Source organism: Poecilia latipinna, unplaced genomic scaffold (genome assembly GCF_001443285.1).
Source record: "Poecilia latipinna isolate Pla-1442-1.1 unplaced genomic scaffold, P_latipinna-1.0 Scaffold144, whole genome shotgun sequence".
Classification (NCBI taxonomy): Eukaryota; Metazoa; Chordata; class Actinopteri; order Cyprinodontiformes; family Poeciliidae; genus Poecilia; species Poecilia latipinna.
In genome coordinates, this window is record NW_015112760.1 from 75,607 (window position 1) to 101,366 (window position 25,760).

General features: G+C 40.2%; 1 protein-coding gene and 1 long non-coding RNA gene across 2 annotated transcripts in view; both read left to right on the forward strand.

Annotated features, from left to right (window-relative positions):
• The window catches only part of tbkbp1 (TBK1 binding protein 1), a 67,130-nt gene extending 41,564 nt beyond the window's left edge, over positions 1-25,566 (forward strand). The window contains exons 4-10 of the mRNA XM_015029085.1: positions 2,258-2,362; positions 4,792-4,939; positions 7,076-7,278; positions 8,658-8,719; positions 13,785-13,900; positions 17,445-18,226; positions 21,588-25,566. Coding sequence (XP_014884571.1) covers positions 2,258-2,362; positions 4,792-4,939; positions 7,076-7,278; positions 8,658-8,719; positions 13,785-13,900; positions 17,445-18,226; positions 21,588-21,716 — 1,545 coding nt within the window. The 3' untranslated portion in view covers positions 21,717-25,566. The remainder of the gene's footprint in view (positions 1-2,257; positions 2,363-4,791; positions 4,940-7,075; positions 7,279-8,657; positions 8,720-13,784; positions 13,901-17,444; positions 18,227-21,587) is intronic.
• On the forward strand, positions 18,661-19,852 carry LOC106945415 (uncharacterized). The gene is made up of 2 exons (XR_001424564.1): positions 18,661-18,978; positions 19,409-19,852. It is a non-coding gene; the product is annotated as an uncharacterized LOC106945415 (long non-coding RNA).
• Positions 25,567-25,760: the final 194 nt, after the last annotated feature.

Genomic DNA, 25,760 nt, shown 5'->3' on the forward strand with positions numbered 1-25,760 from the left:
TGGGGGCACCCCCCCAAAAAAAGGGGGGAAAAAAAAACCAATTTTCCCTTTGTTTTTTTTTTTTTTTTTTTTTTTTTTAATGCGGTGGCTAAAAGAAAAAGCCTTATCAGACAAATGTATTTTTTTTTTTTTTTTTTTTAGAGGACTCATTCAGTGGAAATCCTTCTTCCATTAAAACCTAATTTAATTACAGTAGAATTTAGGTCAAGAAACGTCCAGAGCTAATTAGGCTTCCGGAGCTGCTGTCTGGGCAAAAATGACGAGGAATTGATACAACCGGATAGCTGTCCAAGAACGAAGTACGACACCGGAGCTTCAGGCTGATGTTCTTTGAGATGCTTTAGAGATGTGCATATGGAGTCTTAAGGAACTGGATCAGGAGGTTTTCACCAAGAGAGAACAAATGGGCAGATTTCTTATAGAGCTGAGCTGTGTAGATTGATTATCTCTATTATTAGTTTTTAGTAAACTTTTCTCTTTGGAAAAGTTTATAGCAGAGGGTGACGGCAACATCGTTGTTGGTGCGCGTACATGCTTCGCACGAGTGCATTTCGAGAGGCTTTGAGTGTTTTTTTGTTTTGTTTTTTTTTTCTGCTTGGCTGCCACTCCAGTGCTCTCACGACTGTGTGAACGAGAACACGGGGAAACGAGAGGCGGCTCGCACAGGAAGGCCGTGGTGAAGCTGGTAGCAGCAGCGGTGAAAAAAAAAAAAAAAGACAGAGAAAAGAGCAGCGTTAGAGAGCGAGGAAATGGTTTATAAGAGCAGAAGAGATGATTAGCGTGGGACTCCACAGGTCATGGGGTTGTCTGACACCTGGCAGTCCGACTGATGAAATGAGACATGGCACTGTGAGCTCTGCTCTGTGGGAACCAAACCGATACGGCACAGAGAGTCTCAATGTACACTCAGTACATAGGCTGCACTCATGTGACTTCACTGATGGGTGAACTTTAGTGACATCCTATCCTCAATTCATATGTTTTAAAGGAGACTTACTGTATTGTGCTTCCCTTTAAAAAAGTTACAGTAGGTCTTAGGGCAATAGAAGACTTTTTTTTTTTTTTTTTTTTGCATAACATAATTCTCAAATAATGAGATTTCAGTCTAGTCATTTCAACCTGTTTTGAGCTCCGTTCAGAATCACTTGTTTTAAGGCTATATGTCGCTGTTATGCAATAAGCTATTGCTAGCTGCGCCTCCAACTCAGATTTCTTCCAGCACTACGTTTTTTCTAGTTTCATCCATCTCCTTGTCAACAGATCAGCTTTTCTGTCCCTGCTGAGGAAATTCATTCCCAAAGTATGATGCTGCCACCACCATTTGTCACTGAGGCAGTGATGCGTTCGCTGCCAGTTTTCCTTCCCTTGCTGCGTGTAACCGATTACTGACTCTTAATTAGCCACAGATGTACGATTTTTACTAGTTGGGTGACTTCTGAAGGCAGTTTTATTTATGGGTGGCAATGTAACGTCACACATTTTAGATTTATCCCTCTAAAGAAAGCCTTTACTTCTAGTTGACATTTATACAGTGTTTTTTCTGTTTGTCTGTCACACTAAATCCCAATAAATCGCTGCCATGCTCTTTCACGAAGCTTTCCACAAGCCGTCCATGCACCAGTGCCAGATTTCCACTCGCATATGTTCCCGTCGACACGTTGAGCGTCCGTCCCGGCTTCGGCATGCCCCATTAGTGTGTCCCTCTCTGTTTATCTCAGTCCCTCATTGACGCTCCCACTCGGTTGCCTGGAAGTGACCATGTTTTCTTTCCGCGTGCTTCGATGAGCTCGTTCCCTCGCCTACGTTGAAAATCTCTTAATTTCACTCAGCTTTGGAGAATCTCTAGTGCTCTCAGATGTGCCAAATAAGATTGTGTCTCACTGTGGCACGACGAGTGCCACACTGTGAGAAAACTAAGCCGCCAAGATGTTAAATGGGCCCCCCTTTTTAAAAAAAAAAAAACAAAAACAAACAAACAAAAAAAAAAACCACTTGTGATATTAGGGAAGCGCTGCATTGCACACGCTGTCGTCTTAAGATATTCGGTGTCCCAATTTCACCCGGTTGCAAAACATCTTCTTGAGGGACGTGTTTGATGACTCTCTGAATTGAAGTTTTCCCTTCATTTCCTCCTTTGTGGGAGAAGTTTGAAAACTAAGAAGGGAGGAAATGTGTCAACTTGTTTTTTTGTCTCTGTGAGTCTGCCTGCTTTTCAGCTCTTTTTTTTCTTTTTTTTTCTTTATCTGTCTCTCTTTAGCTGCAGAAGAGAAAGGAAAGGGAGGAACAGCTGGAGGATGTGATCCAGGCCTACGAGAAGATCCACATGGAGAAAAGCAACCTCCAGAGGGACCTCGACAAGATGGTCAGAAACGACACTCGGATAGCTTTACACTAGACTCCAAGTGTTAGTTTTACACTTCAGATTGAAAAAAAAAAAAAAAAAGCAAGAGTTGATATCATTAATAGTTAATGAAATATGCGTTTAGATATAAAAATATAACTTGAATGAATACAACAAAACTTCTTCCAGTTTGGTTCCAGATGTCTGCTGCTGCAGAAATGTTCTTATTTCTGCATCCTGAAAGCTTGAGAAGTCAGCATGCAGATTTTTTTCAATTACTTTTAGAAAACTTGATGGCAATACATTAATACATATTTTTCAAACTCATACCCCTAGAAATCTCTTGCACTGCAGCCACAAACCTCAGCGTTTTTCACCGAGATTTCCTGTGAGAGATCAACAGAATGAACGTAGCTGAAGCACATCAGGGAGTCAAAGTGTGGCCCGAATTTGTATTGCGCTCCATGAGTAACTATTTTGTAGATGAAGATGTAATTGCATCTTTCACTCCAGTTAGATTGGATGGGGAGCATCTGGGAACATTAACTTTGAAGTCTTGTGTTTTTTTTTGTTTTTTTTTTTTAGCCCTGCAACCAAATCAAAGACACAAAAGTTATGAAAACTAAAAATCCATACGGCTTTGGGGTTTATATGAAGACAAGAAATTACAAAGAACGTTATTAGAACAACAGGCCTCACTGTATGTATTTTAAAGGATTTCAATATACTAGACCAACACAAAGTGATTCATAATAGTAAAGCAGGACACAATGTTTTTTTTTGTTTTTTTTTTGTGGATAATGAGGCTGTTTTACCAGCTTTAGCCAAAGTCTTCAGAAGGTCTTTCTTCTGCGGTCAATCTGCACATTTTGGACCAAAATATGTTCATATCTAGGACAATAAGTGTCTCACTCCTGAGCTGTATGATGGTTGTACATTCCCATCATGTCTGTACTTATATATAATATCTTGAACAGATGAATGTGGCAGCTTCAGCTTCATCTTCAGGGATCGTGAAGTTGTTCTCAAGGGTGAACCAGACTGGTGCAGCTCCACAGTTCTCCTCCCGATGTCGGATTTCTCTTGACTTTTCAAACATGTCGTAAGAGAAAACCCGAGTTTCAGGCGTGGCCTGAAATGCTCCCAAAGGTCTCCCTCCAATTCACTTGGATATGTTAGTTAATCTTATTGTCAATTTTCATGAAACACTTGTAGAGAATTTGGTTTTCTTAATTATTTTAGGAGCTTAAGCGCCTCCCGACAAAACCTTGCTGGTGAACAAAGTTCATTTACGTCTAGTCCAACATCAAGTTTGCAGGATTCAGTAAAACATGCTGCCGATCATCAAATCTTTCACTCTAGGCAATTTCTGCGAAGCGATAGTATCTTTCTTTCTACAATAAAACAAAACAAAACCTCCATTTGCTGATCCTGCAAATTATAATCTGGCAAAATTTTTTATTTTCATTTTTTTTTTTTTGGAAGAGATATTCTTCTCTCAGCGATTGTTTTAATTAATTATTCCTGTTTCCCCCCGAAGAATTAAGCCGCATGTGGCTTGACTTTCCTTTGTGTGTCGCTCCACCGCTTAAAACCGTGACAATCTCATTTATTCTAAGTGGTTACACATCAACACGAGGCAGAGCTGTCCAACCGAACAGATTGGCTGGCCGAACTTTCCTCGGTGCCCTTGTGAGGCAATAAAGCATCTCACTTGACGCCGGAGTCCATCTCACAGAGTATCTTCAGCAGCTTTAAACTGTCAGAGTGATGAGGGAATGAAGTGTGCCAAAGATGTCGGAGCTGCCACATGGCAGGGACCATCGCAGTGTCACCTGCGGCTCATTAATGGGACTTCATCAGAAAACTGCTCCTCGCTCACCTTCCAGCCTCTTGCTCACTTACTCATTAACACGTTTATAAAGTGACAGAGAGATTTAGAAATTTAAAGTAGGATGGTTTAAAAAAAAAAAAAAAAAGAACAACAGTAAATGACATAGTTAATGGCCTAGTGGAGATTGATCACTTCTTGAGAGGCCTTCCTATCTCGGAGCCTTTCTCTTTATTCAGAACTGTGCTGGGATTACATTTGAATCTTTTGCAAAAGTAACCAGGGCAAATACAAATTGTGGTTTTCTAGAAATGTTTTCAATCCTTTGTGAAGAATTGCCTTCTACGTCTAAAACCCATTTGGGCAAAATTTGATGTCCGCAAACATCAAGCATTCATGTTACCTTGCAATTGACCATGTGGGAAATTTTCCTCCCTCGCTCCTTTTGCATAATTGCTTTAATTCAGACACAGTTAGCGTCATTTTTTGCAGACTAATACCAATTCCTGTGCTTGACAATTGATTAAAATATCACAGTATTGTATACCATGTGCCACACACATGAATGAAGACGACATTTTACCTTGTTGCAGATTGGGCTGTCTTTTCTTGGTTTCAGACAAACCTGGTGGAGAAGCATGTCGAGCGGATCCTGGGCCTGGAGTCTGCGCTGAGGCAGAGGGACGAGTCCCTGCAGAAGCTCAACATCCAGCTGCACAACAAAGACATGCAGTACCTGCAGCTCCACGCCGGCCCTGACAAACACAGTAAGCAGCTTTGTCCCCTCGGATACAATTAGCGGACTCGTTTCGCTGGACGAATTGAGAAATTGAGGAAACAGTAGGAGCAGTCGCTCCAAAGGCACGTAGACGCAGGAGGAAAACAGCCCGCCTCTTGTCTGTTGTTGTAACTTTTTATAAATCAGCCAGTGTGCGTTGTTTCTCATTGGCTGCTCATCTGTGCGGAGAAGCAGACTTTTTTCTTTTTCTTTTTTTTTTTTTTGCCAGACTGCAAATCATTTTTGTCACTTTTTATGTGATTTGACTGGTTTCAGTATGCAGATTTTTGGGATTTGTTATGTTTGTGCAACTCAGCATTCCACTTTTTTTTTTCTTTTATTGACTTTTGCTATTGTTGTATATATGTCTATGGGTTCTAATGCCTTCTGTTAGTCTTTCCTCCGCCTCTGCATGTTTCCAGACAGTCCAGAAACTTTTGAAAAACACTGACGTGCCAAACCAAATTTAGATTGATGTCCATCTGAAGATGATTTTATGGATACATTTAAACAACACTGAATTTTTCCATCCTACCATTGAAGCTTTGCATGTCACAAACAAAACTGAAAATATAATGTTCAATTAATGCCACTTATTAGGAATATACTAAACTAAAGCAAATTAGGACAGCTGAATCAAATCCAACTGTGGTGAGCGACATAAACTCAAAATCTTACTGCGATGTATTGTGATAACAATAAAAGTGACTAAGAAATCATTTGCAACATTTTTGCAGTTTTTTTTTTTCAACAGCTGTATTGGTGTTACTGTATATTTAACTACAGTCAAAACACAGTTCTAAGTAAAATATATTCTGAAATTTAGTTCATTGTTGTTAAACTGCACTTAAACTGAATTAGATCATATTTCTGAATTTGACATTTACTGATTCTTATGGAATCCACAGTTGAGAAAATAAAGTGGCAATTTTTGACAAACTGTTTGAGTTTTAAGACATCATTCACTGGAATTTATCGCAAAGAAAAATTGCATTTTATTATCCTGACGAGAAAATGTTCATAATTACGATAATGGCTAAATGCCTGTTTTCTCTCAAATGTTAAATAATAAATAAATATATTTAAATAAATATAAAAAAAAAACATAGCAAAACCAGCCAATATGTTAAGGAAAAAATAGCAGCTGTTTTAACGTCAAAGTTCCCCCCCAAAAAAAAGTTATGTAATTGATAAAAAGAGCTTTGCAGTCAAACTTCAGTCATTCTGGCTCCAAAGGCATTTGGCATTGTAAGGCGTGTGCTGTAAATCGGTATTATTCAGCCCATCTGCGCCACCAAATGAACTCTGCTGCGGGTAGTCTGCGCGACTAAAACGTGTAAAAGAAAAGTGACTTGACAGAGAACAATACAGATTCCTGCAAAACAAATGCAGTGCAGTGGAAACAACAACACTGCTCAATCTGCCGTGCTGCGGGAGGACTGAAGTAGACGGGGGCTCTGTCAACTTTAATTGCTTTGCATTGTGACCTTGTCGGTGACGTGGGCGGCTGAAACGTGGAAGCAATGTGCCAGTGCCACCTCAACAGATGCCTGTGCCGTAGTAAACCCCGATGAGGAGGAGTTTTCATTCTGCTCAGGCAACAGACTGGCAGAAAACTCATGGAAATTTGCATCAAATCTGTTTGTCTTCCATATTTTATTTATTTATTTATTTATTTTTTTGCGTTAAATTGTGATGTACGAATGAAAAAAATATATATATATATATATGTGTGTAGTACTAAGTTTGTACTGTGCATTTGCACCTGTGACTGCACATACAAGTATTTTATTGAGGAGGCAGGAGCAAAGATAAAAGATGATACTGCTGTGCCGTTGCTATGTCTTCTGTAGCTCAAGGACTGTGTGAGCGGAGCTGAATCACTAGCCAGCCCACACAGATCACATCACCCAGGTACGCGCTGAAAGATGCTGCCCTTGGAAGAAGTCAGCTCTTTGGCTCTTTTATAGTCATCGATTGTACAACCGTGGACAGCGGGGCGGCGCATTACTCAGGGAAAAAAGAAAAAAAAAGAAGCAATATAAGCTCAGTGTTTGTGTCTCTTTTTTTTGTGCTGCGTTGTTTACACCCTTTCCTCCCATTTCTTTTGCTTCCTTTCTCCCAGTGTTGGATTGCCCAGCTCTGACCCTTCAGAGCTCGCGCAGCCTGGACACCCTGTCGGACCTGAAGCTGCAGCGGCTGGAGGCCGAGCTGGAAGGGGCGCGGCACGAGGCCCAGGGTGCGTGTCAGCGGGAGGAGGAGATGAAGGCGGAGGTCGAGCGGCTGAAAGACGAGATCAGACAGCTGCAGGATGACCAGAGGGAGAGGGTCAGTGTTGCTTTGTTTTCAGTCTGGTACACAGTGTCTGCACCATTTACACAGGCAGAAATGGATGGAACTGTAAAATATAAAAATAAAAAAAAACAGTGCCTTGAAAAAGTATGCCTGAACTTTGAACTTTTGCACATTTTTTCACATCACAGCCGCAAACTTAAATCGATTTTATTGGGATTTTAACGGTATTTCAACACAATGCAGCTCATAATTAAGACAAGTGAAACATGGTTCAGCCCCCCTCTGACCTGGCACCCATAAATAAACTCCACATCACCAACTTCCCTTCAGATGTGTGTTATGAAGCAATGATGATTCTGGGTACACCATCAGGGGCGTTTTGCAGACATGACATATTTGGTCATTCCTTTTACAGCAGTTTTTGTACATTTTTCCACATTTCCAGCAGTAATTTACTTTTTTATTTTTTTATTTTTTTATTTTAGTTTTCTTAGTTTGTTCTTTGTTTACACACATAGCCTTATTCTTAAAATATTTTTTATAATTAGTACCGAAACTGATGTACCGGTAAATCAAAAAACATCCTGTGTGTGGCAGTGAAAGTAAATATGAGACTCAGTAAAATGATGAAAAAATATATATATATTACTACTACAAATCATATTACTGTTGTTATTTGTTTATTATAACAATAATCATGATATATATATATATATATATATATATATATATATATATATATATATATATATATATATATATTTTTTTTTTTTTTTTTTTTTTTTAAATTGGTATATCCCAAAGACACCACTTTTTTTTCTGATTGTACAGCAAGTACAACAGAGAGGCAACAACTCAAAGCTTTTGCACAGTTTTGATTTTTTTCTTTCTTTCTTTTTTTTTTTTTTACTGTCTCGATGGTACAACAACATGCTAAGCTGGATGATGAAAGCCATGGGCCTCAACTTGACAGCTACCACTGATCTCTAGTTTAAAGCTGGAGGCAACGGGGCAAACCAAGGGAGAATTTAAGATTGATGTTAGATTGACTGTTCCATGGAAACGTAATTGCAATCCTCAGTGTATCTCCATTTACCACGTTTTCTTTTGAAAAAGCGATAAGAGCCTCATTGTGTTATCTAATCTGACATATATTTAAGCTGAAGGTGTTTTAAAGAAAATACATTTTACAGTGCTTAAATTAAATTGTCAGTTTAAAAGAAGAAAAAAAAATTCCAGCCACTTTTTCTTTGTGACGGTAAAACGCTGAGAACACGCAGGAGTAACAGTCTTTGAGCTTGTGCTCTTCATTCTGCAAGTTTTTGTCCCTGCTGTCTCTCTGCTGTCAGATTTTGTCCAATATCCCACCAGCAACCTGCATGGTAATGTAATTTCATGCTCTACTTCTGCAGGAAATGACTTCGCCGTGCAAGCAGTGCGATGTGGAGTGGATAAAGAAGGTGGGAGATGAGCAGTAAGTGACCACCGACAATCTCTTAGCGGGGGCCGAAGGGAGGGGAGCCCGTGTGGAGACGGAGACTGAAGGGAATCGGGGAGCGTGGCTAAGTTAGCAAGGAGGAATACAGGCTGAGCAACGATCACAAAAAACAAACAAACAAACAAAAAAAAAAAGAGCAAGATTGAGAAATGTTTCAGCAGAAGCTCATCTCTGCTGTCCTGCTGGGATGTGCTCAGGCCTGCCTCTAGGGGCCTCATTAGGAAGCAAACAAGTTCTCCAATCACTGACTAACTGGGTTCAAACAGCATTAACAGAGGGAGTAATGTTGTTTGGACGCTCTGGTCTGGTGAATGTACTATGCAAGGTGCCATTGGCTAATTTTCACTAAATAAAGTTTGTGAGGAGCCATCAGTAGGCAGTATTTTAGTCACGGTCAGAAGTTTGCCGAGCTGCTTTAGTTTGGTGAAAACGAAAGAAAGGCGAAACATTCTCACTGCGTGTTACAACTGGGTCCAGTTATTTAGTCTAACTTTGAAAAAAATACTAAACATAGAGAGAGATCAAACTAAAAGCACAACTGAGTCAAGATGACCAACAAAAAGAAACAACAAAGCAACTAAAAGAAAATAAAGATTTAGACTTGACGAATGACAGGGTCTCAACAGAAACCATGAAAAGAGAGATGACTGTTTGTATAATGAGTAAAAAAAAAGAAAAAAAAAAGGCATCTGTTAGCATTAGCATGAAAGTACTAATAGAGAAATGTTATATCTATAAATGTGAAAACTGGAGAATTTGTAGAATTTGACTTAACACTTTTGGCAAATATTTAGCAAATAATCACCCTGAGCAGCAGGGGGCAGTGTATGCACAAACCAAAAACGTCTTCCTGTCCATTTTGCACATATTATCAATGTAATTTTTATTTTTTGGCCTTTAAATCCTAATAAAGTGTTGATTCTTTTCTCCTCTCCCTCTCTTACCGTTAACCATCAGAATAAAATCTTACGCTGTTTATAAATTTTATCTCTGTTTCTTACTGGAAGCGAGGGCGGTCTCTTATCTTCATCTGCGTCTAAAGTTGCCCCTGACTTCTGATGTTTACAGGGCGTCAGGTATAAAAAAGGAAAAAAAAAAAAAAAAAGAAAAGCCGCAGCAGGTTGGGCAACTGACTCCCACACAATGAAACCCCAGAGGTGTTTCGATGGGGAGCAAACAGAAAGTAAATGGTGCGACAGCAGTCAGAGGCTGTGTGTCGGGTGTGCGGTGGAAGTCTACTACTTTTTTCCAGACCTTGGTCACCTTTTGGTTTTACTCAACAATATTGCTCACTCCCACTGAATTGCCGCTACACTTTTTCCTGGAGCGTTTTCTTGTAATTGGGTCTGTTTAATGTAAATTGCGCAGATTAACAAAAAGGAGGTTTTGTCAAGAATATTAGCACAGTACATAACCCATGTAGTTAAGTCTTGTGTCTGTTAATTAGTGGTGATATTTAGAAAACCTCTCCAGTATGTAAAAGTTTTTTTTTTTTTTTTTTCTTTTTTTTGTAAACGGCAACATAATCAAAGTAGCATTACAAATATTATTTCATCTTCATTTATCGTTGCTGTTGTTGTGTTAATTTCTGTCTATTTCCATCCAGTGGTTCCACTCCGCTTCTTGTAACTGCATTTGCGGACTCGTTTCCCTCAGATGGAACCGTTAATTCGCGAACAAGCTACCCTCGTCAACCACAAGCCACAGCACTGTAGGCGCCAGCAGGCACCTGGCAATTACTCCCTCCCCCCTTCCCCCCCCCCCCCCACGCCACCCGACTCATCCTCCAACTCTGCCAATTCAAAACTATTCCTTTGCGGAGAGACTGACTAATCTGTCCTCAATTTACAGAAATCGAGAGCAATTTCAAATAAATCACGGCCTGTTCAGGTGGAACTCCCTCTTCGAGTTGAGAATCCAAGCAAAAGCGAAGATTAAATGTTGCGTTCCGATTGTTCGCAGATTCTCAACTTAGTGAATTTGTAGTTTTTCGGTCATGTTTAAAATGCCAGCTGTAAATCTTAAGAATAGCTGTGTGTTTTGAAATATTTTTTGCAAATTGAAATGGCTATCACTTATAACGTTCTGAACTAAAAACAAGAAAAACATGCTGATGCTTTTTAGTTATTTACCAGTAGGTTGAAACCAGCCAACTGAACTGCTAGGAAACTCTTGCGTTGATGCAATTTCGTTTCGGGGATTTTACGCGACCTCGTGGATGAAATGCAGGACCAATGATGAGTTTTTATAGTGGAGGCTGAAATTCTGAAAGTACTAAAACAACCGGCTACGCCTATTCGCTGATCAGTCCTTTGTATAGTGAACACAGTTTGGCCGATTTCAAAGACGCAAAGCGTCACCCCGTAACCGTGGCTTGGTGTGAGAGCAGTTTGACACCTTTCTGTGTTACACTAAACAGCGTGCCACAAAATTCAGAATATGGACTGCAGAGTGTGGGGAAAAAAAACATTGTTTGATTTCTGAGAGATCCCAGCCCCTTCCAGGAGATCTAAAAAAAAAAAAAAGTCAGCTTCCTTTTCTTGTAATTTCTCTCAGTTAAGAAAGTATTACGTGCACCACTGTGCATCCTGAAGTCATGCTTTTTTCCCTGAGTGTGTGCCAACAGCGAGGGAAAGTCAGATCCCAGAGGCAGGAGTGGAGACGGCTTCTCCTTTAAAACATCAGATCGGGGGTCAGATTTCAGCCTACACCCTCCTCCCACTCACACACACACGCACGCACGCACACACACATGTGGAACGCTTCTCCACCTGATCAATCTACTTCCACAGCCCTTTCATGAATGCTGCATTGGCATTATCACACCCCTCCCACGCACTGTAGCCGTACACTGTACAAAAACGTGCACACTCGCATTCAAGAACAAAAAGACGGGGGGGGGGGGGAAAAAAATATCCCAAAGAGGGGAAAGGCTTGAAACAAAATGGGAAAGGCTTTTTTTTTGGTTCGGGAGACAAACAAACAGTTCATTACTTCTGTGCCTCTTTGCTCTCTTGAGAGGGTGCAGAGCCAGGACTGAGAGGTGTTGCACTCTGGCCAGGACCTGTTTCGAAAAACTGCTAAAAGACATGAGCAAATGTGAAATGTGACATGGCATACGTGTGAAAAGGAAGAGGTGCGTCAGTTTAAAACTGTCAATAAATCCGCAGCACATCAGCATTTAGAAATGAACAGCCAAAGCGGGGGTAAAGGAGGATAGCCACTTAGTTTCAGGGATGCTTTTTTTTTTTAAGACAACAACATTGTGCCGCGAGCTCCACCCACCATGTCAGTAAGTAATGCAAAATGATCGTTATTTTCCTTATGCAGCAGGTTTTAAAGCCACAAACAGCGATGGCCCTTCCGAGCTGAACCAATTCGAACCAAAAGGAAAGATGTCTGTTGTGAGACGGTGGGCTGACTGGGGGCTTGATACCCCCACCGTGTGTGTGAGTCACCGTAGTCAGTTGAGAAATTAGGTGGGCCATTAACAGGCACTAACTAACCATTGGAAGTTATGAGCTGTTCAGTCTCTCTTCTGGTGTGTTTTTGTTTCAGCTTCTCTGAAACAGAGACCCTCATTTTTATGATAAATGAAATTGAAGGTAAATTTGTTGAATTGAAGAGGAGCAAAGAGCTTCCAAATCCAGCTTTGAGAATGGATTCCTGTTAAAAAAAAATATTAAAAAAAAAACAAGCTAACAGTCTATTTGTAAAAATAAAAAAATAAAAAAATGCAGGAGTAGCTAAAACTAAATTAGCGTGTGGGTGTGCTGCAGAACATATGTTAAAAAGTTACAGTTTGCTAGCTGTGTAGGAAGGATGTTTCTTTGTTTTTTTTTTTTTTTCAGGGAAGTTTCTGTCTGTTCTGTTTCATGCTGAAAAACTCCCCATGATATGCAGAAGTTCTGTTCTCTTTTTTTATCCATCACAATCTTTGTGGAAGAATGAGATCAGTCAATTCTTTTTCAGCAAGGTCATCATATCAAAATCGTTCAACGGCGCTTCACGGCCTCGAGCGCAATTGACATCCTCTTTTCAACTCTGACTTTTTCATTTATCTCGAGGCGGATCTGTATGTTGTCAGGGTTCATGCTTGCCCTCAAGAGATGCTTCATGCTATGTCGAAGCTTTTGTGTAGGTGTGATGGTTTTCATTTGACGCGCGCACACACACACACACACTGTCGTGTTCTGAAACTTTCACATTTTAAATCTCTTGATGAAACGAATGATAACTTCGGTTTTCTTGAAGTGCAAGCCGTTGTATAAGAAATTACTCAGATTTTTCATCGTTATCTTTGCAGATTGTATGCTGGATTTCATGGTTTTGATTTTAACCCGATAACAACAAGGGTTGGTATTTATCTCCTTCTGAGCCCGAATGAGTCAATTTCAGATCAACACTGAGGAGTTTATAAAAACAAGCTGCCATATCTGATCTGACTACCTGCTTGGTTTTATATCTAATGTCTTAGTCGGTCTGATATTCATCTCGTGAACATATTACCTTACTTTTGACTTGCATAACAAATTCCTGTCCCAATCTGTTTTGATGAAATTAGCCGAGAGTAGCGACGTGTCGTTGCCATGGTTAAAATAACGGCACCTCGTAAAACCAATTTTTCTGGCTTAGAGCTCTGGAAATGGAGCCGCTCCGTCAGCACCGCCCCCGAGAGCGTCAAGACACGTCTTGCAAGAATATGGTGTGATTTTAAATTATGCGGTCCGACATGCAATCTAAAAATATGTGCTTCTCAATTAGCCACCTGATTTGTGTGTCGATGCAGCAGGCCTTTTTTTTTTTATTTCAGAGCGGAGGAAGATTAATTCATGTTATTCATTTGCAGTTCCTGACTTGGAAGTGGGTGGGTGGGGGTGGGGACTAAAAATTATTTGCATTTTGACAAGAATTTGACTGCAATTACAGTTTAAATAACCACACAGTTGTAACACCTTAACATTGTGCCAACACTTTAATGTTCTGCTGTAACAATGATTATGCTAATTACATAATTACCCTCCTCCTTTCTTCCTTTCAGGGTGAATTTGGCTCTTGCCTACACAGAGTTAACAGAGGAAGTGGGACGCCTCCAAGCGCTGTGCTCCAAGCAGACGGAGATCCTGAGGAAGGCTGCGCAGGAGCCGGCCAGTCCAGGTTAGCCCTTACGCGTTGAAACGCTGCGCCTCGGAGAAAATCTGGGTCGAGACGATCCCGGTCATTTTTTTATGAGAAGAGCCCGGTCTTTTATCTGCAGAAACACTCCAGCAGCACTCTCTGAAACTCAGTCACCACAGCTGTGAGTTCGTTGTGAAACTTAAACATGCAGTTCAAAAGGAAAAGCTCACCGACTCAAAGCAGGATCTCTGATTTACTACACCATAGGTGTCTTATCCAAGGTGCGTTGCGTCATCAGAGTGTATTATTATGGTTCGTCCCACTAAAGTCCACAGAAAACATGCTGAAGTTTCCTCTGGACCCTCCAGTTTTCTGCTGAAGTGCAAAAAAAAAATTAATAATAATATCCTGTGACTTGTGTGTTGCTCACCCTCACTCTTGCCTATTGACTTCTGAAGATGATCACTTGTGCGTCAAAACCCGGCACAGATAAAGCAGATATAAGAACATCAAGTATGTACTTATCTATTTAGTTTCAAAAGATTTTTAAAGTGGGCAAAACAGTGAAAGACAACAACAAAAAAATAGTAAAGTGTGGCTTGAAAAGATGTCCTCAGTGAATGTATCACACCTACATTCCTTGTCGCAGCAGCAATCTTTGGTGTGGGAGTTGTTATTGAGGGAAGAAGACTGAAAAATTGTTATTGTCAGCATTAAAGGGCGCAGTAAAAAGAAATCAGAAAGGAAACTGTCATTTTTGAGTGAACTCTAGGCAAAAGAGAGCAACAGTTTAAGCAGATAAAAAGTAATGATAAACATAAATGTCTCCATGTTTTATTTAGTTGAGGTTTCGATCTCTGTCATGGAACATTCTTGATTTGTAAATGTTTTTGTCTGTGCATCTAAGAAATGATATAATTATGTTTTACAGTGACTGCTCTGAGGCACAGTCTGATGTAATTTCTCCTCCTTAATATAAATTATTACTGACTGCTGATAAGCAAGGAGACATGACAGAAAAATACTTAGAATTTTGACGTTTTATATCTTCGTATTTTTATAATTATCAAAGATAAAATTGGCGTCGGCAGGACAGAGTCACAAAGCTGTGATCAGTTCATCTCTAAGAATTATTAGTTTCAAAATAATCAATTAAGTTAAATTATAATTTAAGAAACACCAGCTATCAGAGAGAGAAACTGTGATGTTCTCTGTCAGAACTGACTCATCAAAGGACCCAGTAATTGCTCGGCCCACTCTGTAGTGGGTATAAAACGTCTACGCTTGACTAATGTTGACACACTCCTACTTTTATGATTTTGTTGTTTTTTTTTTACTTCTTTAAAAACTAATTTATTGTAGGTTATGTTAAATGAGGAACAATCTAAAATTATTTATCATAAACAATTTTTTTATCACATTATCCTGGTATTCTAACAGGGGCGTGTAGAATTTTTTTTTTTTTTATCTCCGATCCGCTCTACGTACACATTCGTTTCTTTCAGTCAACTCCTCCTGTAGTTTATCTATCAGTCTATCAATTCGTATTCGAATTGATATATTCCTCATTTTTAAATATCCTTTACATATTAATCATTTCTGAGGCATCCTGAAAAGCAAGCGTAACGTAAATCAAGTTGGATTCATTAATCGACGTCTGCGTCGTTTCTCAGCGCCGGTTGTGATTTGTATGTGTTGTTTTCTCACTTGAAAAGCAACGATAGGAAATCCGAGATGCACGTTGTGGAGTAAAAGTAAAGAAGTGCTAAACGGTAGCAACACCTTTTTCTGCATGCACAAAGTGACACGTTGTCTCACAAGTTTGAGTCCAACCACAAACCAAGTTCACAGAACAGAACCTGAGAGAACTTAAGCTCAAGAAAATAAACAACAACAAGGAATGTGCAGGTAATATGAACGTCTTCGCCACCTATAACAAGAAGCTGATGTTCTTGGCTATTTGGTAGCAATATTTTTGGGAAATCATGTGCAGCCATGGAAGAGTTCTTGAGTGAACGTACTGAATTTACCCCCTTTTTTCTCCTCATTTGGAGAAAACTCTGAAAAGCACAAACAGCCCCTCCCCTCTTTAGCACCCCGAAACCAGGCAGCCAGAAATGATGTTTCCTCTTTGTAATGGGAAGTGTAGCTGAAGTGGTGACTGCAGAGCTGACTCACTCATCAACATATCTTGTAATTACAGGAAACACTACAACTGTACTTGTGCAGATAAATCTTTTTATGGACCAATAGAGGAACACAAAGACCATTTCTATTAACTGAATGTCTCGTTGCAACATCTGATGAAAATGTTGCACTGCAGCAGCAGCCCATAATGATTTCTGATAAGGAGAATGCATTTTAATAAGTTAACACATGCCACCAAGATGACAGCAGCAAAATAAAAAAAAAAACAGCTTTTTCCATTTGTTGAATATTTAAATGTGCTGATTTATTATTGAATAGTGCAGCTTTATGTGTGAGGTGAAAATAGGAGTTTGTCTGCTAAGCCTACACTGACTGCAAAACAGATATGCTTTTTTTTCCGTATAAAATATAAAACTATGTGTAAAATATATCCTTAACACATCTGTTCCTCAAATTTTTGTGTTCAGTTGCACCCGAACAATTTAGAATCCAGTCAGAAACAACCTTTTCAATGATAGTTCAATTTATTTGCATTGTGCAACCCTCTCTTAAATTCAGCTTCCTGCCTCGTTTTGTTTCCATCATTGGAGTAGTTTCAGACAGATCTCCATGCTTTCTGAAGGTCTTTCAAAGTTTACATTTCTGCCCAGACATAAATTTCTAGAAGATGTTTGTTTTTTTAATCATTCTCATTTGTTAAGATGCATCAGATAAAAATTTGTTCCATCTTACAGATCAAAATGATTCACTTTCGACTTAAATGATTCACCTGTGTAGAAGTCTGTCAGCAACCTTCACTTGGCAGTATTTTTTCAAACTCTGCCACGCAAATGTTTCTAATCTGTCACGTTGAGAGGACGTGACAGATTCACTCTTTTATTGCTTTACAGATTTTCTGGCTTTAGGTTAAGGGTAAAAATGAACGGAGGAAAATCTCACTTTGACCATTAACTCTATTTCAGTTTCATTAGACTCACTATAACCGGTGTCAAGTGTGAAAGCAAGAAGACTGAATCCAAAAAAAAAAAGTATCCAAATATTCTCCAACAAAGTATTAGATTGAGGATGTGCACATTAATGCATCCAGGTCGTTGCAGATTAGTTATTTATTTTATTATTTTACGGGATAAATGTTGAAAAGCTATTATTATTATTAACTTTATCACGGTCTCATTGTTTCACATCTTAGAAAAAACCTGACATTTTAGCAGGACTGTGTAGAAAGTTTATCTCCACTTAATCAAATGATGTGCACAGTATACTATGCTTTATATTGTGCTTCTACTTGGATTTGAATAAAAGTAGAGGCAATAGATTCAACTCAGTCCTCGACGTGAAATATTCCCACCGTTTCATCACTTTACCATGAAGCATGAAGATGTTTGTTTCGTTTGAGGCGTCTGATTGGAGGTTTTTCCCGCCTTTGTTCCCACAGTGCAGCTCCATTCTCCCATCCACCACCAGCGTCACTCTCCAGTTTCCCAGCGCCACTCCCCCATCTCTCAGCGGCATTCGCCAGTGCCGCCACATCACTCCCCGATCCAGCAGCGGCGCTCTCCAGTGCTGCAGCGCCTGTCCCCCGACATGCACCGCCGCTCCCCGCTTCTGGACGTCAGCGATGGACCTGCCTCCTATTCCTACCGACCGCCCACCCAGCACCTGAGAGCCAGCTTCCAGGGTCGCCGCAGTTACTCAGAGGTAGCTGACCCCTCAGCCTACCAGTGCCCGCCTCGCTTCTCCTTAGACCCCGTCTCCACCCTGCCAAAGCCTCGGCCCTACGTCGAGGGTTACCCAAAGCAACAGCCCCAACACGTCGGCTCCCCTCACAGTGGACTGCAGCACCGCGGGTCCCCGTCGCCCCTTCAAGCCGCGGCAGGCGGAGACAGCAGCATGGCGGAGAGCTCCATGCGCCACTCCAGAGAGATGCCTTTCCCCCTGACGGAGGTGGCACACCTCCATTTTGAGCCACCTCCTCCTTCCCAGCCTGCCCCCCAACCGCCTCAATCCTCTGAGGATGAAGAGGAGTGGACTTGCCCCCATCCCATCAGCCCCCCAAGGACTCTTGGTGTGCTCTCTCCTGCTGTACCCAGCGGCATCATGAGGGGCCCGGCATCCTGCACAGCCTTCCCCATCCCTCAGAGGCCCAATAACCTCAGCTGCCATCCCCAGCAGGGGTACGCGACATCAGAGCATGCTCAGTCTTGGCCTTCCATTAACGTGAGTTAATACAAAGTTAATTATGCGCCATTCTTCACACTTGTCTGTTCAGTCAGACTTGTTCATAGGAGTTCATCTCGAATTTATACGGTCCGAGTAAATATTATGGATTGATAATATACAGAAAGTACATAAATGTCAATATTAACCCACATTTTTCTTTTTTTTCTTTTTTTTCTTTCAATTTTTCACAAAATATCCAGTACTTTTTGTGAGGTTTCGCGTCGTGGTTATGTAAAATAAAAAAATATATAAATAGATATATATAAAGCAGAGGCAATTCTCATAATTCTCAGCAGTAAGAACCTATCACACAACTTCCCATTTAGCCACATGCATAAAGGCAATAGAAAACTTGTTGAGGGCAAAACTTACCAATAAGTTATATTTTATTTCCTGAATGTCCACGTATCCCCCTTTTTTAATGCTAAACAAATATAAAAATATATATTATTTACAGTTTATTATTAAATACAACTTTAAATTGTGTTCATCTCATGGTTTGGCCACAAACAGCCGCTGCTGCTTATATATATAATATTCTGCCTTGGTCGAGAGGAGATGACAGGGTCACAAAGTCTCCATAGCAACCGTTGGACGCTATCTACATGTCAGCTGGATATCTGGAGGACGTGCCTGAAGAAAGCATTTTCTGTCCTGCCATTGCAAAGAGAAATCCGTAGAGCTTGCTAAACATTCGATTGATTTGCTCTGCCTCAACCACTCCAGGCGGGTTTGGCACAAATGAATATGTGGAAAATGATTTCATACTAACTGCACAGTAGAGGATCTGTGGTGCTGAGTTTTTTTTTAATGTTCTACTTCAAAAGCTATGAGGACATTTTTGGAATGCATAACATTTCTTTAAAATTCCAGAGGTTCCTAAATTTTTGCAAAGTGTAAAATTAGTTATTTTACACTTTGCATATTAGTATTGCAGACTAGTCTGCTGTATTTGCAGACTAGTTGCAAGTGTAGCAGAAGACATTTTGCTCAAACCAAATATTGGTTAATGTGAATTCCCACCCGCTCCCCCAATAAGATACATTTACTCAGATTACAGATTGAATTGCATTCTTTACTTTTCTGTAACAGATTATAAACCTACGATATTTGTCACCATGTGCTATTAAGTGCGGAGCGAGCTGTACCGCTGTAAAAATGTGCAACCACACGTTTCAGGTGTTCTGAAAGTACAGTCGCGCTCATCGAGACGGGTTCTCAAACGGCCGTGTGGCATTTCATCATGTCTGCAGGTTACCTTAGAAACTCTGAGCTTAGTTGACCAAATACTAAGCAGCTTTTTAGCCCTAAAAAGTTTTCTATTAAAATTAGTTTTCACACTATATTTCACAATCTTCCTGATGCCTTTTAGTTCCGTTAGGAGGCTCGGCCAGCACGTTGTGAAATCGTCTCGTTTTCTGCGAGAAGAGAAGTTTGATAAAACTCTTATGACTGTGCATGATGAACAGAGATGGAGTCAAGATGTTAAGGCTCAATTAGCATATAAAATAAGGAAACTTACATTTTGGTTCACTCCAGAGCAACTAACTTCTATTGTTTAAAGTCTTTTTAATGAACTGTTTGATTAGTGTAAGAGTGACTTGAGTTCAATTTATGTTGTTTTAAGAACAAAGTGGGTTTGTGGCCCCTTCCCCGCTTATTGCTGTACAATGCTTGTCACCACCACTTGAAAGAAGGCCACTACGCTTTTCCCGCTTCTTACAAAAAAGACAAAACCATCCATTTTGAAATATTAATATAACCACCCATCAGTCTTACTAGATAGAATAATGTTGCTTTGAGTAGTTGGAGAGCTTCGCGACTTGATCCGATAGCCACTGCAGCTAATATCTTCTGCTTGTTGTACTCGTGTTGGGGTTGAACGTTTCGGAACCACCTGTCATATCCGCTACCACCTAAGTAGAAGGAACCGAATGGGTCAGGAACTGGAACCGAATGGGTCAGGAACAGGAACTGAAACCTATTTCTGGACCTGTGCAGGAATCAAATTGAACAAAAAGGGAAAAAAAAAATGTCAGTCTTAAATAAATTAACTGGATGAATCTGAGCATGATGGGGGAGGAAGGAAAAATAACATAAAAACGCTTCCAGCCCAGCCAGCATGCCTAGGTGGGACCCATGTGGGGACAAGGAGGGCAGACTATATGGGTCCCATATGGGTTTGTCCGCGGGTTCCACGATGGCCCCACATGGGTTTGCCCATGTAGGGCCACAGCCCACATGGGTGCTACATGGGCCCTAATTGGACAAAACCCATGTGGGCCACCACCATATAGGGCCCATGCAGGGCCCATGTGGGCTCTGGCCCTACATGGGCAAACCCATGTGGGGCCATCGTGGAACCCGCGGACAAACCCATATGGGACCCATATAGTCTGCCCTCCTTGTCCCCACATGGGGCCCACCTAGGCATGCTGGCTGGGAGGATCCTTCACACAACCTCCAGAGGGTGATCTGTGCTTGGTTCTGAATACTTTCGGGTACATTTCTTGCTAGGTTTTTTTTTTTTTGCTGGTTTTTTTCATAAGCTTTTGGTGAAGGAGTCGACATGAGGATCTGATCAACCATTCAGAAGCCAGTGAGAGAAATGAATTCTACGGTTTTTTTCCCCACCACTTTCTAAAAACTAGAGAGAAAAAGCAACAAAAACTTTTTTTTTTTTTTTTTTTAAGAGAAACTGCTTGGAGCTTCTTTCAGCACAAAACCGTGCGACTGAATACATTAAAGGTTCACGATTTAGCGTCTCATACCTTAAATTAGGAATTTTATCAGTAAAGTAATGGGACTTTAACACGTATTGGCAGCAATTCAGGCAGGCATTTCATTCAGCATAACACTTTGAGATTATTAACACCTTTGATAGTCACTAAGGATGCCGTGAGGGTAAAGGGGTTGTTATGACTAACTGTCAAGAACAAGTATGTTAAAGGTGACTGGTGAAACAAAGTCCTGTGGGTGAAAGGTCAGACCTGTTTTTTTTTTTTTATTTTCATTCCACTTATTAAACTGCGAGACATCCACCACATCCCATGCATAAATATTCAGCTCTAAGTGGGACAGTAACTTGATTTTCTTTTTTCAAAAAGCATGTAAGATGAATAGCTTTTGATTATTGCATAAAAATCTAAATTTATCTCTACATCCAGACGTGTGCAATTCAGCAATCATCTTATCGGTTTAGCACAATGTAGCCCCGCATGAAGTAGAGGCTTTTGCTTTTTCCAACACTGACTCAATTATCCACTCGGGTCACTTAGTTCACATGTGACGTTTGGGGTGAGGGGATGCGGGGGGGGCTGATTTCTTGTGTGTGAACTTGTTTGTTTTTCCTCTGCAGCTCTGGATGGAGAGCGAGGAGAACGACATGAGGAGCTGCCCTCTCTGCCAACTGATTTTCCCCGTCGGATATCCCGACGACGCTCTCATAAAGCACATTGACTCCCACCTGGAGAACAGCAAGATATGATCGCCCATGGGCCAAACAAACCCACACACCTGCTCTCTTTTCCTCTTACAGGTTTATATAAGAGTGCAGCCGATCCGTCCATGTAGGACACATGTAGGAATCACATTTAGGGGGTGAACCACTTAGATTTGTGTCATAATCTGTAGGGATTGATAGAAAACAACAGAAAGGATTGTTTTGTTTTTTTTTTGGAAAAGTTCTGAAACACAGATCCGTCTTGGATTTGTGGGCCCCGTCATTAGAGTTCTTTACAGACAGGTCTGCCTCTATACTCTCTGGATCTGATTGTTTTGGCTCTTAGCTTGGTTTTGAAGTTTGAATAAAGTTTCAGATACCTTCTTTATTTTTCCACTTCGCGTTGTAGCGCGCCTTTATTTAGCCGAGTATGCCAACCCTGATGCATGAGAGGCACACCGGCAGGTTCAAGGGTTCAGCACGCCTTAAAGTTAGTCTCAGTTTTTATCGGTATTTAATCAGGGAGATTTGAGTAATCAGTCTGAATAACATGTAGATTATTTTGCAGTTATCCTGTTCAGCAGGAGCCAAGGGCAAACTAAGACGTGTAGGAATGTGTTTTTTGATTGTGAAAGAAGTTTATTGCTAAGTGAAACTGGTAGGGAGATTTTACTAGGTTGCTTTTTAAAATAAAGAATAACAAAACAAGGCAGTTACGGGAGAATAAAGCATTCCAATTTCACATTTACCTTCGAGCAAAGTGACTGGACAAGATGGAGAAAATGAACCCGAATCCATCTGAGTGAGTTTATTTTACACAAAAACAGTTTTGACGATGCCCTGCAGGGAAGGGCTGCTGCGAGGAAATGTCTTCTGTTTTTTTTTTTTTTTTTATGACAGTGAAGTTTTAGTCAGAATAGTCCTTTTATGCTTGCGGCCTGTTCAAAAAGTATCCTAGCACTTTAAGTTAACATAGCCTAGAAAATGTATTTGTCGTCAGTGTCCATAAACACCGATCAGCCACAACGTTAGTGAAGTCCGATTATCTTTGACCTGGGAGCAAGAGAACGGTGAATTCTGCAGGACGGTAAATCTAAATTAGCTCGAGAAGCGATGACTGTTTCAGAGAAATATCAAGTTATTCCATCCAGGAGCAACTTTAGCTTCTCTAGTTTAAATAAGCAACCAAGACTTGAACGTGGGGAGCAAAGGTCGGCCTATTAAGGGTTCTGATGCATGTCGAACGCTACAGCGTAGACCGGATAGTCACAAATCGGTCAGGAGCTTAAAAACGGGCTGACCTGGAACTGGATCGTGGCGCATAGTTCTTTTTCTTGTGAGCAGGTGGCAACAAAGTAAAGATGGAGAGCGGGAACTTTTGGATCTTGTGGTACACAACACCCACCTAATCGTTGTTGCATGTTCATAGCAACAGCAGTGTCCTCTTTATGAATGATTACGTGCCCTGTAAACATCACCTGTGTGATGTGTTGGACAATTACTTCCTATACACCTACCTTACGTCCTTGTGAACTCCTGCACAGAGGGCGCCGCGTTAGGGAGGTGCTCTGCCACTCGAGACTGATTGATGTTTAGATTCTCAAGTGTCTAATTTACTTTTTAATTTGTCTACATCTACAAGACACAATATGTACATGGAAGATATATTTTTGCAATGTTTAAATGTTTATGCACCACATGTGTGACGTCGGTGACAAGTTTCTCCCACGTGTTTTGCACACCACTATAAATATAAATGGGAGACAATGGTCAAATTCCCATCACGTGAGGTACGTTCCTGTACAACGGCAAAATTATCCAATGGGGAATCTCCTCCGTCTTCCTCGAGCTCCAATCTTTCACCACAGTTTGATGTCAAGCGGCCCAGACCACCTAACAAAAAAAAAAAAAAAAAAAGTCTAAAAACCAAGCTGCATGAGATTTCTATCTGAAATACTTTAACCGAACAGATGAAACGGCTCCTGGCAGCAGAGTTATTTTTGCAGGGCTTAAGCAAAGACAATACTCTTCTTTTGATACCTGGATTTCTTTATTTCTAACCACTGAGGTGACTTAGTTTAAGATCTACTTGTGGTACTTGCTCTTTTTAAAATGAAAAAGGAAAAAAAGAAACGATATCATACTGATGTCACTTGCTCTGAGGTTTTCAGTCACAAGCATTTTGTAATGTGGGGCGGTCTCTCACACAGCAGCCCATTTCTTTTAACTGGCTGAAAGTGTTTTTTTGTTTGTTTGTTTTTTAAAGAGATGAAATGCTGTGGATTGGAGTTATGCAGAGCAGTGATATTTTCAGGAAGGCTGCAGAATAGAGTTCTGGCTTTACTGATAAGGCTTGGAGAAGGAAAAAAAATATCCCTTGATAGTTGTATTAGATTAAAGGACAACTCTGCTTTATTACCTCTATTATTACCTTCAGTTTATGTGGCCACGGGGATGGCCAAACGTTACTCAGCTTCCCCACATTAAACCCATCGGCACACGTTGTGTTGTGTTGCATCTATTTGTGAACATGCTCCTTAACAACACCAAGAAATATCTGACTTGAAAAGCAGCAACAGCTGGCGTATCCTGCTGCTCTTTTGACTTTAAACTGGAACGCTGTTAAGTTGCACACGGCATTCCCATCCCCACATTCCTATTTTTTTGTTTGCAGTTTCTCGTGAAACACAGAATTATAAAATAACCTGCACTGACACTAATTTGCAAAAGCTGCCTGGTCGTGATCTAGCCAAGTTAGAAGTATTAAAACAAGCTAGCACTACTTTTTCATTTTCGCTTTTTAATAACTAATGTCTTGACAAATACTATTCCTGCATTGCGATGCTTTAGTTCGATGCTTCAGATAAATATCACAGATTGTTGTAAAACTTTTGAGATATTGACTTGCCACAACTCAAACCAAAATTTCAATATTTTAATATTTAAGGAGAGAAAAAATATATTTTCAAACTTTTAGTGATTTTTTTCAATTATCTAAGTCCAATTTCAAAGGCTCGTGAAGCATCCTTAAAACTAGATAATCTGGAAGTACAGAGCTGTAACATTAAAGATACCTGGCAGGAATTAAGTTTAGTTGTAGAAAACTAATGTTAAGTCACCAAACTGAAAATGTTTTTACAAGATAATTAGTAAAAAGTATTTTATCTGGCTAAACGCAAAGTTTTAACAAGACACGCTCTACAAGCAGACATTTTCTTTTCGTAGCAATAGCTAATGAACAATCCAGTTTCACTTCTGAATTATTAACTTAATTATTAAAAATAAATACATTTTCTGAACTTTTAATAGTTTTCCATATAAAGTAACGTACAAATAGGTAAAAAGCTATGCCCGGAGACGTAAAAATACTGAAGTTTAGTTATTTTAGCTGATCTCCTGAAGTGACAGTTACGCAATGAAAAATCTGTGTAAAGTACAGACTTTCAGTTTTATATTCAAAACCAATGCCGAGTTTTAGAAATCACAGCTCTTTGTTATGTGAAACCCCCTTTATACAGAAATGACATTAAACGACGTCAGCCTTCCATATGCTGTGTAAAACAAACACTCGGGAGTTTCTATTCCTACAATATAAACACAAGATTGTCAAGCGACAGCAAATTATTTAAACAGCCGCTTCGGCAGACCGGTAAAAAAATTCTCGTACGCATAAGAATCCTTTGCATCGTTTTCATCTCCTAAAGGTTCAAGCGTTTTCAGGGGCAGAAGAGAGAAATCTACAAATAACAACCTCTCTCTTTCCTCCTTTTCTGTTTTGGGGGGACGTGGGTGGTGAGGAAAGCAGTGTTCACCACCGCCGCCAACCAGTTTCCTGGGGGAAATCCTGAAAACTATTCTGAATTTCACAAGAAACAAGCGAAGTTCGAAGAAGTCTAAAGAAAAAAAAAAAAAATTTCACCCAATTCGGTTACTTTTACATTAGCCGTAACCATCCCCGTCACCTCATTACAGTTCTTCTGGTTTATGTGCAGTTTTTTTTTTTTTTTTTTTTTTTTTTTTTTTTTTTTTTTTTTTGTGCTTTTTAATTTATAACAACTTTTTAAAAAAAAAATTTCTCTTTAAACCCCC